Source organism: Colletes latitarsis, chromosome 8 (genome assembly GCF_051014445.1).
Source record: "Colletes latitarsis isolate SP2378_abdomen chromosome 8, iyColLati1, whole genome shotgun sequence".
Taxonomy (NCBI): Eukaryota; Metazoa; Arthropoda; class Insecta; order Hymenoptera; family Colletidae; genus Colletes; species Colletes latitarsis.
The window spans coordinates 7,525,579-7,542,960 of NC_135141.1; the positions used below are offsets into that span (position 1 = coordinate 7,525,579).

The 17,382-nt window shown below is 47.0% G+C and overlaps 1 protein-coding gene across 2 annotated transcripts in view; it reads right to left on the reverse strand.

The window, feature by feature from the left end:
- Window positions 1–15,897, reverse strand: part of LOC143344360 (uncharacterized) — a 266,822-nt gene extending 250,925 nt beyond the window's left edge. The window contains exons 1-2 of one of the 2 annotated variants that reach the window (XM_076770351.1): window positions 15,255–15,897; window positions 11,498–13,659 (exon numbers count right to left, since the gene is read on the reverse strand). In XM_076770351.1, the coding sequence (XP_076626466.1) occupies window positions 12,082–13,659; window positions 15,255–15,335 (1,659 nt within the window). In that variant the 5' untranslated portion in view covers window positions 15,336–15,897 and the 3' untranslated portion in view covers window positions 11,498–12,081. Of the gene's footprint in view, window positions 1–11,497; window positions 14,884–15,254 lie in introns of those variants that run through there. The other variant, XM_076770350.1, reaches the window with a different exon arrangement.
- Between the last annotated feature and the right edge of the window lie 1,485 nt (window positions 15,898–17,382).

Genomic DNA, 17,382 nt, shown 5'->3' on the forward strand with positions numbered 1-17,382 from the left:
CCATTCGATTTCATTCTCACTGGCACTTTCTTTTTTCTTTGTTGACCTTTTGACTTTACTGACACTCACTTTTAACACTTGTGCTGTCCATGATTCACGAGCATCCTCGCTGAATGGTCCAGCTCCTTGATAGTATCCATATGAGCTGCTTCGACCTCGTTCTTGTTGTGAAGTTCCTCGTCCTCGGCTTCGTCATCGCGATGATTCTCGCTGGCTCCGCTGAATTCCTCTGCCTAAGTGGCGTTGAGCCCCTCTGCCTCTGTAGCTCTGTTGTGTTTTCCAATGGTTCTTCTGAGGATGTCCAGTTTCACAGTCATCGTAGCCTTCTCTCGTTCTAGCGTTGAACGTGCTTACGTTTGTTTTTCTGTCGCTGTCATTCTTTGACAGGTTCTTCTCCTTTATCTTGGACTTGACGTATTCAACTGTCCTTTGGTCTTTTTTGACTAGATCAATAAAGTCTCCTATGTAACTATAACTAGAAGGTAGAGCTTTAATCAGGTGTCTTAACTTTTCTTCTTCGCTCAGCTGTCCACCAGCTGATTTGAACTCATTGCAGGCCTTCTCAAAATCCACGAAGAAATCTTCTACTTTGCCATAATTTTTTAACTTGACTTCTTCTAGCTTCCCTCTGTTTATAATTTGAAGTGATGTGGATTTGGTAGAGTATATACTCTCTAGTTTAGATAACATTTCAAATGTTGTAGCGCACTCACTAATATACTCTAATTGTTTGTCTGACACTGCACTTATCAATATGGCTTTTGCTTTTAGATCACTTTTCTTCCAAGTTGCTTCATTCTCGTCTGCGTTTCTTTCTCTCTTTGCTTGCACGTCGCACTCTTTATATTCTAATAGAGTCAGCAGTCTGAACTTCCAACTTTTAAAATTTGCTCCATCGAATACTGGAATACTAATGTCATCAATTTTTGCTTGCATAGCCATGATTCCTAGCTCTTTATTATTTGAATTGCACTCAATCTCACTTTTCAAACGTAACACACCTTTGGTTATTTTCAAGAAATTTCTTCAAATGCAGTTCTTGAATTTTTTTGCTTAATAGAAAATCTTCGCTTTTTACTTGATCAAACAACTTTTTCTCTTCTTTTTGTACGGCTACTGGATTTTCAAAGGTTTCTTCCAATCTAGAAAGCATGTGTTTAGCCTTCCGTGTATAACCTCAAAATCGCCATGTGCTCTCACTTAGATCCATATGAATCGATTAATTGCACTTATTTAGTTGTTGCTATTTATTCTTTGCCCGCAACTTTAACACTTGTGGAATTATTTTCCACTTATATTTTGGGCACACTACCTGAATTTTTAAACAGAGTTTTCAAGAAAAGGTTTCGAACCAGAGTTTCCAACCACGCTCTGCTACCATGTTGTAATTTGGTTAAGTATTTAATTATAATATGGTTACTAAAATTAGGTTTTACAAAACTATACTGTATTCCTTATTCTACAAGAGTTCTAGCACGACTGCCTGCTTAATTCAATTGTATTACAACAGTGACACTGTACACTGTGGGATGGCGCCACGGATAGCCAGATAAACTATGATTAATGAAGTTGAGATGAATCATTATTTACAACAGCAAACAAGCTGTAAGCTTGTATGCAACCAGTCAGCTAGTAAGCAAACAGTAAGCTAGAACTCAAGCAGCAACCTAGTAAGCAAGCAATAAGTGAGTCAGCAAGCTGTGAGCTAGTAAGAGAGCAGCAAGCTAGTAAGGAAGCAGTATGCTAGTAAGCAAGCAGAATGCTAGTAAGAAACAAGTATGCTAGTAAGCAAGAAGCAGGTTAGTATGAAAGCAATTAGCCCGTAAGAAAACACTGTGCTAGTAAGCAGGTACAGATCTAGTAAGCATGAAGTGAGCTACTAAGCGAGGTGGAAGATAGTAAGGAAGCAGTTTGATAGTAAGCAAGCTGTAAGCTTGTATGCAACCAGTCAGCTAGAACTCAGGCAGCATCTTAGTAAGCAAGCAGAAAGCGACTAAGCAAGCAGTGAGCTAGTAACAAAGCAGTAAGTTAATAGCAAAACTGTAAGACAGTAACAAAGCAGTAAGCTGGTAAGAGAGCAGGAAGCTAGTAAGGATGCATTCGGCTAGTAAGAGAGCAGTAAGTAAGTAACAAAGCAGTAACATCTTAAGCAAGCAGTAAGCTAGTAAGGAAGCAGTAGGCTAGTAAGCAAGGAGCAACCTAGTAATCAAGCAGCAAGGTAGTAAGCAAGCAGCTGGCTAGTAAGAAAGCAGTAAGTTAAGAAGAAAGCTGGAGTGTTTTAAGTAAGCAGATAGGTAGTATGCAAGCAGTAAGCTAGAAAGGAAGCCGTAAGCTGCTAAGCAAACAGTAAGATTGTAAGCAAGTAGCAGGCTACACAGAAATCTGCTAGCTAGTAAGAAAGCAGTATGCTAGTAAGCAACCAGTAAGCTAGTAAGCTACTAACAAAGCAGTAAGCGAGAAAGCAAGTAGCAGGCTAGTAAGAAAGCAGTCAGCTAGTAAGCAAGCAGTAAGCTAGAAGGCAAGCAGCAAGCTAGTAAGCAAGCAGTAATCCAGAAAGCAAGGAGCGGGCTAGTAAGAACGCAGTAAGCAAGAAAGCAAGCAGTGAGCTAGTGACAAAACTGTAAGATAGTAACGTTGCGACGGATTGAAGATGCATCGTTGCGGCAACGTGAAGGCTGTTCCGCAACGATGTGAAGCTGCCGCTACGAACGAGCGGAAGCGAGATCCCGTGGTCTTCCGGTTGCTGAGAAACCGGCAGCGATTTGAAGAATAGAACTACGATAGATCTCGTGACGAACGAACGTATCGAAAAGCATCCTTGTTAATAGAGTTCTTAGTTGTGTTACGTTGTGCTATTTGTGTTGTGTTAAAATATGCGGCGTTCGACGAGTAATACTCCCCGGCGTAACAGTGGTGTCAGAAGTGGGATGTCGACCCGATCTACCGCTGGGGTAGGAGAGGCCGTTCCTTCCTTGGAACTGTTGTTCGAGGGCCTGCAGAGGAGCCTCGCGGCGCAGTTCCGGGAACAGCAGAGAACTTTCGAGTCCAGGTGTGAAGAAGATCGGAAGCGGACCGAAGAGAGGCAGGCCGCGAAGGAGGCTGCCGCTTCGGCTAAGGAGGCTGCTGTGGAAGGGAGGATAAGGGCCATGGAAGACCGTTATCAGGTGCTTTCGGAGAATTTTAAGAGTGTGATCGATAACCTATCGGCCGCGGCGTTCCGTAGCGAGGATCGCGAGTCCAGCCTTATTAATAATTTTGTTAGGGATAATCCTGTTGTTGCGTGTTTAAAGATTTGCATAATGCCGAGCGATTGTCCTCGGCCGCGATTACCGTTAATTCTGTTAACGTACAATTCGAAGGAGATTATCTCTAATAGGATTTGTACAGCAAACAGTGATAGAAAAACGCGTGTATTACTAGTTTTTCTGGCATCGGTAACGGCTCATTACCTTCGATTCGAGTGTGCTAACGGTGTTCATGACGTCAGTACCGTGAGAGAGTAGTGCGCTAAGAATCAGACGGAGAAAGACTGCCGAAATTTAGACAGCGCCGCGTAACGACTAATTAGAGTAACGCGGCCGCGTCTTCGGCTGTCAATCCGCGCAGTCCTACGTAGACTTCCAACTAGAGCGGATCGGCTCCCGATTGCACTCGAACGGAAAGATTTACAAAAGGAAAGTTCGACTTGTTTGATATTCAGAACGATTCTGCCTGTAGTTAAAGGGTGTAAAGAGTAGATGTTCAGTCTGGTGCGGGTCCACTGATTGACCTCGCACAGCTGAGAATTCGATAAAATTCGAGAAAAGTGTGGAAATAATCCGCCTTTTCCTTGACAAACGGATCGGTTTAGATTCGGTCAAGTACGCCCCGGAATCTTGTATGGGATTTCCCAAATCGAGATTCCACGAAATCAGTCCTGCGACAGGAGATCGAGAATATACACCAGTAAGGTGTTCGATCCCTCCGTGCAGAATTGAGCGGTCGTCTCGATCGTATAAACGATCGAGGCATAAGAAAGTTGGCAAAAATTACGCTTCAATTTTCTTGTGATTACCGCCAGGCTGAGGAGACACCAAAGGAAGGCACCTACGTGGTGAACCATCCAGGTGGGTCCATTGTAGTCGGGTCGACGTCCACAAAGGACGTCTGACTTTTCCGGTTTGCGAGTCCTTACTCCTACAGATCCCGCCGGTGTAACGTTTAGAGAAGCACCTGTGCGGAGGAGTAACGGAGTCGTGGGTCAGGCCCCCACGTGGTTCGAATACTGCTAAGTGCAACGAATAGATGTGCAACGTGCAGTGAACCACGTGCAGTCGGGCTCCATAGTGCAACCCCTGACCAATAAGTCGTCTGTTGAAGCAGCCAAGAGCAGCCACAGTTCGACGGTTGGGCGGTTGCACTGCACTGCGTTTCGGCGCATAGACTCAGTGGACAGACTCACGGGGAAAGTGCATTTGGAGCCTTACAACCTCCACTTGCAATCCCGTCCACAAGGTAATCGACTGCAAACGGCGTAGATAAGGAATTTATTCTTTATCAAAAGCCAAAATTATAAATACAGTCCACTAGCGAGCTCGTATATTACGAGCGAGCGAAATTCTCCGCTCCTATACATTTGAATCCCGAAGCCAGGAGCGTGAGGATACAAACGCGGCATAGATACGTATAACGTGTTTACGTGTGTCTAACACATAGCCGTGTTTTTCTGATTATAGGAATCTTGGCCTATCTCAACCCGGCGAGTTCGGCGACCGGCAGAGTCGAGGCAGGCAACGTTCCAGCACGATTATAGACAATCACAATTTATTTTGGTTTTCGATTGTTATTTTTATTTCAATTTTACGTTTGTAATAAAAGGTCGGCGTAGAAGGCCGACGAAAAGAAAACCAGACGTCCGTAATAATTTTCCCTGAAAACTCCTATACCTCTATCCGGACCTCGTCGTTAGAAGCATCAGCTTTTTAACATTGCTGGACTCGCGATGCCTTCCACTTCGCAGTCGGCTCCTCCGTTGGTAGCGACTGGTGGATTTCTGGGGTACGTCCTGAAACCACCAGCGTTTGATAGGAGAGCTTGTTGGGAGGAGTACCGGGTGCAATTCGAGGCGATTGCGAAAGCAAATAGATGGGTTGCACCAAGGAAGGCTTTGGCCTTGGCCGCATGTCTGGAGGGGCCCGCTCGGAGTGTTTTGACTACCCTTTCCGAGGAGTCGCGTTGCGATCTTGGTGTCTTAGTTTCCGCTTTGGAGTTCCGTTTCGGAACCAAGAATTTCGCGAATCTAAATTACGTGAAGTTCCAAAATTATACTCAACGGAAGGGGGAGTCGATTTCTGATGTGGCTTCGGAGATTGAGAGGTTGGCGCAGGCTTCCTTTTGTGATTGCCCGATGGAATTCAGGGATAACCTGGCCGCCTCTCAGTTCGCCTCCGCCCTGGCCAATGAGGAAATGAGGAGGATGCTGAGGCTGGGCGGTTTCACTACTCTCAGGGCGGCTGTGATCAGAGCTCTGGAGATTGAGGCCGTCGAGTCTGTGGCCCCTGGTCCTTGCCGTGTTAAGGACTGCATTCAGGGTGTCACTTGTTTTCCCAAGGGAAAGTTGGAGAAGAGGACTACTGAGAAGCCGGTCTCGGAGTGCTGGAACTGCGGGCAGGAGGGACATTTGCAGCGGAACTGCCCAAAGAAGAGGAGGAGAGAAGGCGCCCCCTCGAAAAAGGGAAACTGGAAGAAGTCGGCGTAGTGGGGCTCCCGCTGACTTCGTCTTCATCCGCCCCCGTCGTGCGCAGGATCGCTGTCAAGGATTGTTCTTCCGTCGAGGAGGGAGAGTCTCGCAAGAGGAGATATCCGGGCGAAGAAGAGGATACACCGAAAAAGGAGACTGAAAGCGAAAGACCCATGGAATGTTGGAGCTGCAGGGAAACGGGACATGTGCGGTGGAACTGCTCCAGAAAGAACAAGAAGAAGGCGGCGTAGAAGGAGAATTGTTCAGCGTTGAAGGAATCGCCGAGATGATCTGGAAAATGAATCGTCGTCATGGTCGGCTGTCTGCGCTGGAAGGACCTTTTAAGTAAGGAAGAGGAGCACCCTTTGGAGGGATAGGGCTCGCTGGAGCACCTTCTGGAGGGATGGCGCTCGTCGGGGCATCTTTCGGAAGGATAGGGCTTATGGGAGCACCTTCTGAAGGGAAAGCGCTCTATGTTATGGGTTCCCTGCCAAGGTCTGTGCTGAAGATGACGACAAGAAGGCGATGTGAAGAATCGGCTGGATGAGTTGGGTTTCCGTATAGTCCGTTTCCAGAAGTCCAAACCAAGTGTTGTGCATGTGAATCGACTGGCTCGGTACGATTCACGAAAGGCTCCCTGCGAAGATACTGCGAGGTGAAGATCGAGGAAGATGGCTGACATCTTCGTCCAAGAAGAGGACGTTTCATCGCAGAAGGCAAGGATCGGGTTTTCTCACCGGCCGCGGAGGACTCTCCATTTCCGCAGGTCAGAACGGCCGGGGAAGTGCGATTCTCCCGGGGAGGGTTGCCCCCCAGTCATGCTCGACTCTAATAGCGGAGTAGGGCACAGACGGTCGGACGGCGGAATTGTGGTATGTTCCACAACCGATCTTCGAGGAAATTCTCCTTGGAGATTGGGGAACATCCCATGGGAAGTTCCCTCGTGAGGCTGGGGGGAATCCGAATCCGGGAAGCCCTCAAGAAAGAAGCGCGCAAGCCGCAAGGGTCAAGGGGAGGGGCGAGGAGCAGTCGGGATTTCCTCATCCTCGAAGAGGTCTAAGTTCAGACGAAGTATTCCGAAGGTTACACCGGCGTCTTGCTCAAGGTTTTTGAGTGGTTTTCCTAGGGACAAAGGTCGAATGTCAAGGCGCTGACTGTCTGTTAAAGGCCACTCAGGTAAATGTTCGATCTATTAGTTTACCTACTTTACAGACAAAGGTGTTGGAAATTCGAGGCGGATTCGGAGGTTAAAGGCTCGTATTGTAGTTACCTGCGTGAGCTGAATCTGCAGCGGTCGGGACGTCCACGTTTTGAAGAGGGGGAGCAGTGTTGCGACGGATTGAATATGCATCGTTGCGGCAACGTGAAGGCTGCTCCGCAACGATGTGAAGCTGCCACTACGAACGAGCGGAAGCGAGATCCCGTGGCCTTCCGGTTGCTGAGAAACCGGCAACGATTTGAAGAATAGAACTACGATAGATCTCGTGACGAACGAACGTATCGAAAAGCATCCTTGTTAATAAAGTTCTTAGTTGTGTTACGTTGTGCTATTCTTGATGTGTTATAATATGCGGCGATTGACGAGTAATACTCCCCGGCGTAACAGTAACATAGCAGTAAGCTAGTGAGCAAGCAGGAAGCTAGTAAGGAAGCATTAGGCTAGTAACAAAGCAATGAGTTAGTAAGGAAGCAGAAAGTTAGGAAGTGAGCAGGAAGGTAGTAAGAAAGCAGTGAGCCAGTAACAATGCAGTACGCTAGTAAGCAACCAGTTAGCTAGTAAGCAAACAAGGCAAGTAGGAAAGCAGTTACCTACTAAGAATGCAGTAGGATAGTTAGCAAGCAGCAATCTAGTAAGCAAGCAGTGAGCTAGTAAGTCAGCAGGGAGCTACTATGGAAGCAGTATGCTAGTAAGCAAGCGGTGAGCTGGTATACGTAGAGGAAGCTAGTAGGGACGCAGTATGCTAGTATGCAAGCAGCAAGCTACAAAGCAAGCAGCGAACTAGTAGGCAAGTAGTATGCTAGTAAGCAAGCAGTATGTTAGTAAGCAAGCGGTCAGCTGGTATGCGAGGAATAAGCTAGTAAGCAAGCAGTGAGCTAGTAAGTGAGCAGGAAGATAGTAGGAAGCAATATGCTGGTAAGCAAGCGGTAAGCTAGTAAGCAACCGCTAAGCTAGTATGCAACCAGTAACCCGGTAAGTAAGCAATTAGCAACTTAGCAGCCAGTAAGCTACCAAGCATACAGTGGGCTAGCAAGCGAGGATGAAGCTAATAAGCATGCAGTAAGCTAGAATGCAAGGAGCATGATAGAAAGCAAGCAGCAAGCTAGTAAGCAAGCAGTAAGTTAGTAAGCTAGCAGTAAGCTAGTCAACAACAAGTAGGCTAGTAAGCAAGCAGCAGGCTTGTAAGCATGCAGTAAGCTAGTAAGAAAGCAGTGAGCTAGAAAGCAACAAGTAAGCTAGTAAGGAGGCTGCATGCTAGTAAGGATGCAGTTAGCTAGTAAGAAAGCAGTTAGCTAGATAGCAAGTAGTAAGCTAGTAAGCAAGTAGTGAGGTAGAATGCATGTAGAAGGCTAGTGAGAATGCAGTTATCTAGTAAGCAAGCAGTGGGCTAGTAAGCAACCAGTAAGCTAGTAAGCAAGCAGTAAGCTGGCATGAAAGCAATTAGCTTGCAGGCAAGCAGTAAGCTAGTATGCAAGCAGTGAGTTAGTAAGCGAGGAGGCAGCTAGTAAGTAAGAAGTAAGCTAGTAAGCAAGCGGTAAGCTAGTATATAACGGGTAACCTTGTATTCAAGTAGTAAGCAAGTAAGCAGGCAGTGAGCATTTAAGCAAGCAATACGCTAGTAAGCAAGCAATGAGACTGTAAGCGAGCAGGAAGCTAGTAAGGAAGCAGTAAGCTAGTAAAGAAGCAGTATGCTAGAAAACCAGCTGCAGGCTAGTAACCATACAGTAAGCGAGTGAGCTAGCACTAAGCTAGTAAGCATCCAGTAAGCTAGTAAGCAAGCCGTAAGCTGATAAGAATGCAGTAAGCTATTGAGAATGCAGTAAACTAGTAACCAAGTAGTAAGTTAGTAAGCAAGCAGCAAGCTAGAAGGAAAGCAGTTAGCAAGAATCTAGCAGCAAGCTACTAAGCTAGCAGTAAGCTAGTAAGCGAGCAGGGCGCTAGTAAGGAAGCAGTGCGCTAGTAAGCAAGCTGTAAGCTGGTAAGTAACCAGTAAGCTAGTATTTAAGCAGTAAGATGGCATGAAAGGTATTAGCTTTTAAGCAAGCTGTGACCGTTCCACCGTGGACGGTCCGATTCGAGGGGTACGCGGAGGAAGGTGACAGGTGCCGACTCTGTCAGCGGTCGAGGGTTCGCTGCGGTGAGGGGCGTAGGCCGGGTTGATGTTTGAAGCGTATTTATTACTAACTTAGTCTACCTACAAAGCTTAGTCTATGTACAAACGTATGGCTACGGAGGACGGCGCGGTGAGCGGTCGGTCGCTCGGCGAGAGCCGCGCAAGGAGCGTTCAGGTGCTCAGCGGAGAAGAGCGCGGCGAGCGGTTGGTCGCTCGGCGAGAGCGGCGCGGTGAGCGGTCGGTCGCTCAGCGGAGGGTAGAGGACATACAATACCCTACCTACGCTGCTACGAGGCCGCCATGTCGGTAGGGCCTGGGTAGGAAATAGGGAAATGTTCGACCCAGTATCCAGGGTTATTGGAGGTTCGGTGGGTGGCGGGATGTGGCCGAGGGGTCGGTACAGGACGGTAATGCAATACCCTACCTACGCCGCTACGAGGCCGCGATATCGGTAGGGCCAGGGTAGGAACGATGGGATAGGTGCGACCCAGTATCCAGGGTTATTGGAGGTGCAGTGTAGGTCGGAGGCCACAGTGGGTGCGGAGTCAGGCAATACCCTACCTACGCTGCTACGAGGCCGCGATGTCGGTAGGGCCAGGGTAGGAGATCTAGGAGCGGTTCGACCCAGTATTCAGGGTTACGGGAGGTTCGGCGGATTGGTCGCGAGAGTGCCCCTCGCACTCTCGTGTTTGCAAAAGCCGGAGCTCATGTAGACTCATATGGATCGTATGTAATCTCTCGTCACTTGAACTGGCTTCGACGAGCAAGACACGAGTCCCCCGAATCCGGCCGGTAGCCCGGTATTAATACCCGCGCGGCGCGTAAATAGCGGCGGGAAACCACCGGTCGCGGGGACTCGGCCGCGACGGTGCACGGTTCGCGGTCCCGCGTCGGATATGCGCGTTACAAAGCAGTAAGCTAGTTTGCAAGCAGCGACCTAGTAAGCGAGTAGGAAGCTAGGAATGAAACACTATGCTAGTAGGCAAGCAGTAATATAGTAAGAAAGCAGTTTGCTAGTAAGAAAGCAGTAAGAAGGGAAGCAAGTAGTGAGCTAGTAAGCAAGCAGGGAGCTCGTATAGAAGCATTACCCTAGTGAGCAAGCGGTAAGCTAGTATGCAAGCAGTGAGCTAGTAACCAAGCAGTAAGCTAGGAAGCAAGGAGCAGGCTAGTAACAAACCAGTTATCTAGTAAGGAAGCAGTATGCTAGTAAGGGAGCAATAAGCTGGAAAGCAAACAGCGGGCTAGTAAGCAAGCAGTAAGCTAGTAAGCTAGCAGAAGTCTAGTAAGCAAGCAGTAAGCTACTAAGCAAGCAGTGAGCTAGTAAGCAAGCAGCGATCTAGCAAGCATGATGGAAGCGTGTAAGCCAGCAGTATGCGAGTAAGCTAGCAGTAAGATGGTAAACAAGCAATAAGCTAAGAGGCAAGCAACAAGCTAGAAAACAAGCAGCAAGCCAACAAGCAAACAGCAAGCTAGTAAGCAAGTAGTAAGCTAGTAAGCCAGCAGCTGGCTAGTAAGAAAGCAGTATGTTAGGAAGAAAGCAGGAATGTTGTTAGAAAGCAGTTAGGTAGTAAGCAAGCAGTATGCTAGTAAGAAATATGTAGGTTAGTAACAGAGCAGTATGCTAGCAGGCAAGCTGGCGGCTAGTAAACATGCAGTTAGTTAGTAAGGAAGCAGTAAGCTTGTAGCTGTCATAGGACTAACCCAAGATAAGCAGCAGGCCAACAAAAGTCAATAGGGTAAATAACAAAATTTCTTGTCGTCTGACTCGATTGAGCAAATTATAGTTTTAAGCGATGCACGATAGGAGAGCCAGAGGATCGTCTTGTCGATACGACATCTCAGACCAGAATGAATCCTGGACGCGTACTGCCGTGGAACCGTCTTAATTCTCCCTACCTCAATGTTGTAGGGCTCGTCTCGCGGCTTCGCTCAGCCTAACGGCCTCGGCTCGACCTGATCGGTCTACCGTGTTCGTGGACCTTGATTTTGGGAAGACGCTCACGTTTTCCCCCTTTGGTCTACCGGGCCTAGGATGCCGCTTACGACAACCTTACCCGGGGGCTTGGGAAAGAATCCCGACGATGCGGGGTCTCTATCCAATCCGCGAATCCGCGAGACGCCTCCAATCTCGTTTCTGACGGACAAATTAACCCCAAAGGCCTCTCGCTCTCCTCTCGCGCTTCCTTCTACATTCTTCTTTACTTGATTTGTCATCACATTACACACAAGCGTTTACAACCTAATTCATTTACCATATTATATATTAGAGAGGTTTTTAAATAGCTGTAGGAACTGAACGATAAACGATTGAAGAAACTGAAACGGAGAAACTTATTTAAATAATATAATAATATAATAACTGATATAAATTGATACAAAAACGAAAAAAACATTTCTAACTCTTTCCTTATTAATATAAATAATACGCCTCTATTAGCCGCCATACATTATATATTACTGGGTTCTTAACACTCTCCCCCTCGTACAAAATCACGGATTTTGTACTTCACTCACACCTAATAATCGTATCAGTTTGTGTACCGGACGCGTAAAGTCGCCTAGCGGTGTATGTACCTTTACCACTCTTACTAGACTATCCGATCCAGGGTATGTTTGGACGATGGTTCCTTTTTTCCACTGATTCCGTGGCGACTGCGTGTCCATTATAAGCACCAGATCACCTTTTTCTAAATCCCTCTCGTCCATCGTCCATTTAGGTCTTCTCATTATTGACGGTAGATATTCCCGTAACCAACGCCTCCAGAAGCTGTCGGCAGAACGTTGAGTTGTCCTCCACTGTTTTCGTAAATATGCAGATTGTGACTCGTATCTTACTAACACTATACTTCCAGAGGATGTGCCGATCAGGAAATGATTAGGCGTGAGAGCCTCGCGATCCCGCGGATCAACAGGAACATGCGTTAAAGGTCGCGAATTGACCGAATGCTCTATTTCGGTCAGTAGCGTGTACAGTACTTCCTCGGACGGAGCTTGTTCGCGTAGTACCACGCGTAGCGCAGTTTTCACCGATCATATAATGCGCTCCCACGCTCTGCCCATATGCGGAGCATCCGGTGGGTTAAATACCCATTTTATCTTGTGTACCAATGTATATTCTTGCAGTTCCTGTCTATCCAGATCGGTGATAGCTTTTTTAAGCTCCTTGCTAGCGCCCTTGAAATTCGTGCTGTTGTCACTATACACAGCAACGGGAGAACCTCTACGGGAAGCCAACCGCTGCAAAGCCATAATGGCTGAACTTGCACTCAAGCTGTGGGCCAGCTCTAAGTGTATGGCTCTCATAGTAAGACACGTAAAAAGAACTCCCCAGCGTTTCTCCCTACGTCGGCCGATTTTAACCGAAATAGGTCCGAAGTAATCCATTCCACAGTGGCTGAACGGTCTCTGTCTGTACGCTAGTCCTCCCACTGGTAGCGTAGACATAACCGGTGCTTGAGGTTTAGCGCGATGTAGACGGCATATTAAACATTTACTAACAATCGAGCGTAAGACCTTTCTTAAACCTATTATATAAAAGGTTTGACGAAGCTCGTCGACAACCGCTTCATTACTGTCATGATAGAAACGCCGATGGTATTCTTTTATGAGCATTCTAGTCGCGGAGTGCCTACCCTCAAGAATTATCGGGTAGTTATTAAATTCAGCTTCATGAATTTTCGTTGCTCGCCCGCTCGCTCTCAAAATACCACATTCGTCTATATAAGGCTGTAGATTTGCTATTTTGCTGGCCTTACTTACTGGTTTGTTATTTTTGATCGCACTTAGTTCTTCACTGAAGTGATCGGCTTGAATCTTGCGGTACCAATATTGTTCTGCAGCTACGATGCTTTCCACGGAAATCAAATTGCGTGGTCTCCCTCTCCAGCGATTTACGGCTGATTGTACTCGCCTAACCACGATCAATAAACCCTGCCATCCCAAAATGTTGATCGCTAGTGGAAAACCAGCTGGTTCGTGAGAACTTGTAGTGTATACAAACGTTTTGCGCGCTTCCGTTTCGTCTATTGTTGCTTTCTGTTTCTCATCGAGTGGTTTCTCTACTGGCCAGTAACGTTCCGATTTCCGTAAAAACTCCGGCCCAAAGTACCAGCTGGTGGAATCACAAAACGCTCCATTATTCCAGCGAGTCGCGATATCTGCCGGGTTTTGACTTGAGGGGACCCATCGCCATTCTGAGCTCTTCGTGATCTCCCCAATTTCTCCGAGACGATGAGCCACAAACACCTGTCGAGTACGCGGCTCCCCTTTTATCCACCACAATACGGTTGTCGAATCGGACCATAGGAAGCGTCGATGAAACTCAATGTCCAGTTCTTCTGTAATAGTGTTAGCTAATCTTGCTGCAAGCAGTGCAGCTTGCAACTCTAAACGCGGAACGGAAAGTGGCTTCAAAGGCGCTACTCTTGACTTTGCCATTATTAAGATTGTACTTGTTGGAGCTTTCTCCACTTCGATCCTTATGTAAGCTGCAGCAGCATACGCTTCCAAACTTGCGTCACAAAATACATGCAGCTGCGCCAATAAATGCCCGGAAACTGTTGTTACAAGGCAGCGCAGGACGCGACTTCCGTTTACAACCTGCAGCGTCTGTAACCACGATAGCCAACCAATATTCTCCTCATCCCGCAACGGTTCATCCCATCCAATCCCACTATGCCAAATCTTCTGCATTAATATTTTCGACTTCATCGTGAAACGGACCAGAAACCCAAGGGGGTCAAATATCGACATAATGATGCGAAGATATTCACGCTTCGTCGGTTTCCTGCGTCTGTGTACTACCTCCGCGGGAATTTTGTTTATATCGACTCTAAACCCTAACTGATCTAACTTCGTATCCCAATAAAGACCTAGAACCTTCTCTCCCCCTCGGTCACACAGTTTCATTTCTACTTCTTCTTTTACCGATTTCCCTATCGCCACCGCTTCCTTCACCGCCCCATCGTTACTGGCCCAACCGTGCATCTCGAAATTTGCTCGCGCATTTATTCTCGTTACCTCGCGAACCAAATCTATCAACTCTTGCGCGGATTTCCGACTGACCAAATAATCATCCATGTAACTATTAGTGGTGATACTTCTATACACATCCGGCTGGGAATGAATATAATCTTCCGCGTTCCGATTTTTAACATATATCGCACTACAAGGCGAGGACTTTGCACTAAAAATTAAACATGTCATTGCAAAAATCTCGGGCTCGTTCTCTCGCTTGCGACCGCGCCATAAAAATCTTTGTACGTCTCGATCCTCCATTTTCACTTTCACGCGCAAAAACATATCCTTAATATTCGCCTTACACGCGACAGCATACTGTCGGAAACGTAATAACACACCCGGCAACAGTTGCAAAAGATCCGGCCCGGACTCGAGCTGATCGTTCAAACAAATACCGGCTGTCTTGGCAGCGGCGTCAAAAACTATTCTCAGCTTTCCTGGCTTACTCGCGTTCTGCACACCGAAACGCGGCAGGTACCAAACACGCGTATTTTGATTGTTTTCCTCTACCTTTTCGGCATACCCGTCTCCAATAAGTCTCTCCATCTCTTTGTAATAACGTGAGGCATAGTCTGGATTCCGATCCAATTTCTTTTCTAAGGAAAAAAGCCTTTCTTCGCGGTAGTAATACTTTCAATCTTTGGTATGCTGTTTGAATTCCACAATAACCCCGTTACCCATGCATCTCCCGCGTAACGACTTGTCTCCTTCAATGTACTCAGGGCATGATCATGAATACTTTTAGGCCGCGTATCCACACAAACACCAAAATCATCTAACTGAAAGTAAAGCCTAATCAATTCATCGAGCCCATCGTTGTCGCCACCCTGTCCGATACTGAACACGTCCGCTCCGTTTATTGAGCTCGCGTTTGAGGTTCTATTTCCGTCTGATCGGAATCGTACTACTCCATGTACAGCCCAGCCTAAAAGAGACCGCGACAACGCAATATTGTGACCCTTCACTTCTTGCATTTCGCGAGTCACTATCAATTGCCAATTGTCTTGGCCTAACAGCAACTTTGGCTGCGCTTCTTTATAAGGGAGCAACTCTACTCGATTAGACTCCTTCACGTGTTTCACAAGGTTATCGGGAAGAGATTGAATGGGTAGGCTTAGATCTTGCACCGTTAATGCATGTTGAACGAAATGGGAACCGGAAGACCCGTGCACCAAAACGCTGACCTTTTTGCAGCTTGTGGTGACAGCCCCATGGTCGTTTATTCCTTTTAGCGCAACATTTATCCTAGTGCCTCTTACTCCCATCTGCCGCGTTAACTTCTTATCGACCAGTGTAACGGTCGATCCTTCATCTAGCAGCGCGTAAGTATCTATGGAACTTGTCGAGCTGCCTACGCGCACAGGTATCACTTTCAGGAGCGTGTGTGTCGTAGAGAGTCAACTTTTATTATTGCTGGCAGACGTTGAGGCAGTTCCTACTTGCTCTGGAGTATTACTTGGCGGCTTGTCGACCTTCTTGTATCTTCCCTCATGCCTTGTAGCTGATTTCATTATATGTAGAAGTGAATGATGCCGTGCTTGGTACACTAAACAGTTCTCAGCTCTACAGTCGTTCCATACGTGTCCCAGTTTTAAACAATTAATGCACAATCGCAATTTTCTCACCAGACGCCAGCGAATCTCCACCGGTTCCTTTAAAAAGCGTGTGCAGACTGCGGAGGTGTGGTTTAATCTTTGGCAAAACGCACAACCCGTCCGGACTCTGTTCGTGCCTGTAGAATTTGGTTCTCTACGAGTCTCATGTGCAATTGTAAGCGAGGTGGCAGTCTTTGAAGAACGGGATCTTCTTACCGGTGCCATGTAGCTCTCACCCAGTTCCGACGTTAGCTCATATGCTTCCTTGAAGTGTAACCATTCGACTGGATCGCCGCTGAAGCTCGGCAAGCTTTTCGCCGAAGTTAGTCAATTTACAAGACGGGAACTCCCTTCGCCAACCGAAGCTTCTCGTATCGTCGCTAAAGTTTTTTCGATGGCCTCCGCTATGCACGCCGCCGGGTCAACAACTAGCAGCGCCTCAGAATCCGATCTCCCTTGTAACATCGTGCCGTGAATGCAATCGTTGGCTCCTTGCTCCGTGGTATTACCGCTGTTAACACGACCAGACGCGACAGCTCTTGTAGATCCATCAGGCTATTCAGCGATGATCTCCTGTTCGTCTACTGCCCGTAGTGGTGACTGGTATTGAGAATCCAAATTCCTGCTGGTACTTGGAACAGGTGACGTCGAAGTCCTAGCGCGTGGCAGCTCACATTCCGATGTCACAAGTTCTCTTCTGTCCACTCGAACCCTTTTTTCTTTCGGCGCACCAGACTTGTCTCCGTGTGCAGCAGAGCGTCCTCTCCTCTTCGGAGGCATTACTCAATTATAAATCAAATAACTGTCACTCACTTCCAAATGCAACGGCTGCTCTATCCTGGAGTTACCCGGATACGTCCCGGGTTTCGGCACCAATTGTTATAGGACTAACCCAGGATAAGCAGCAGGCCAACAAAAGTCAATAGGATAAATACCAAAATTTATTGTCATCTGACTCGATTGAACAAATTATAATTTTAAGCGAAGCACGATAGGAGAGCCAGAGGATCGTCTTGTCGATACGACATCTCAGACCAGAATGAATCCCAGGCGCGTACTGCCGCGGAACCGCCTTAATCCTCCCTACCTCAATGTTGTAGGGCTCGTCTCGCGGCTTCGCTCAGCCTAACGGCCTCGGCTCGACCTGATCGGTCTACCGTGTTCGTGGACCTTGATTTTGGGAAGACGCTCACGTTTTCCCCCTTTGGTCTACCGGGCCTAGGATGCCGCTTACGACAACCTTACCCGTGGGCTTGGGAAAGAATCCCGACGATGCGGGGTCTCTATCCAATCCGCGAATCCGCGAGACGCCTCCAATCTCGTTTCTGACGGACAAATTAACCCCAAAGGCCTCTCGCTCTCCTCTCGCGCTTCCTTCTACATTCTTCTTTACTTGATTTGTCATCACATTACACACAAGCGTTTACAACCTATTTCATTTACCATATTATATATTAGAGAGGTTTTTAAATAGCTGTAGGAACTGAACGATAAACGATTGAAGAAACTGAAACGGAGAAACTTATTTAAATAATATAAAAATATGATAACTGATATAAATTCATACAAAAACGAAAAAAACATTTCTAACTCTTTCCTCATTAATATAAATAACACGCCACTATTAGCCGCCATACATTACACATAATTGGGTTCTTAACAGTAGCAAAGCAGTAAGCTGGTAAGCAAGCAGGAGGTTAGTAAGGAAGCTGTAAGC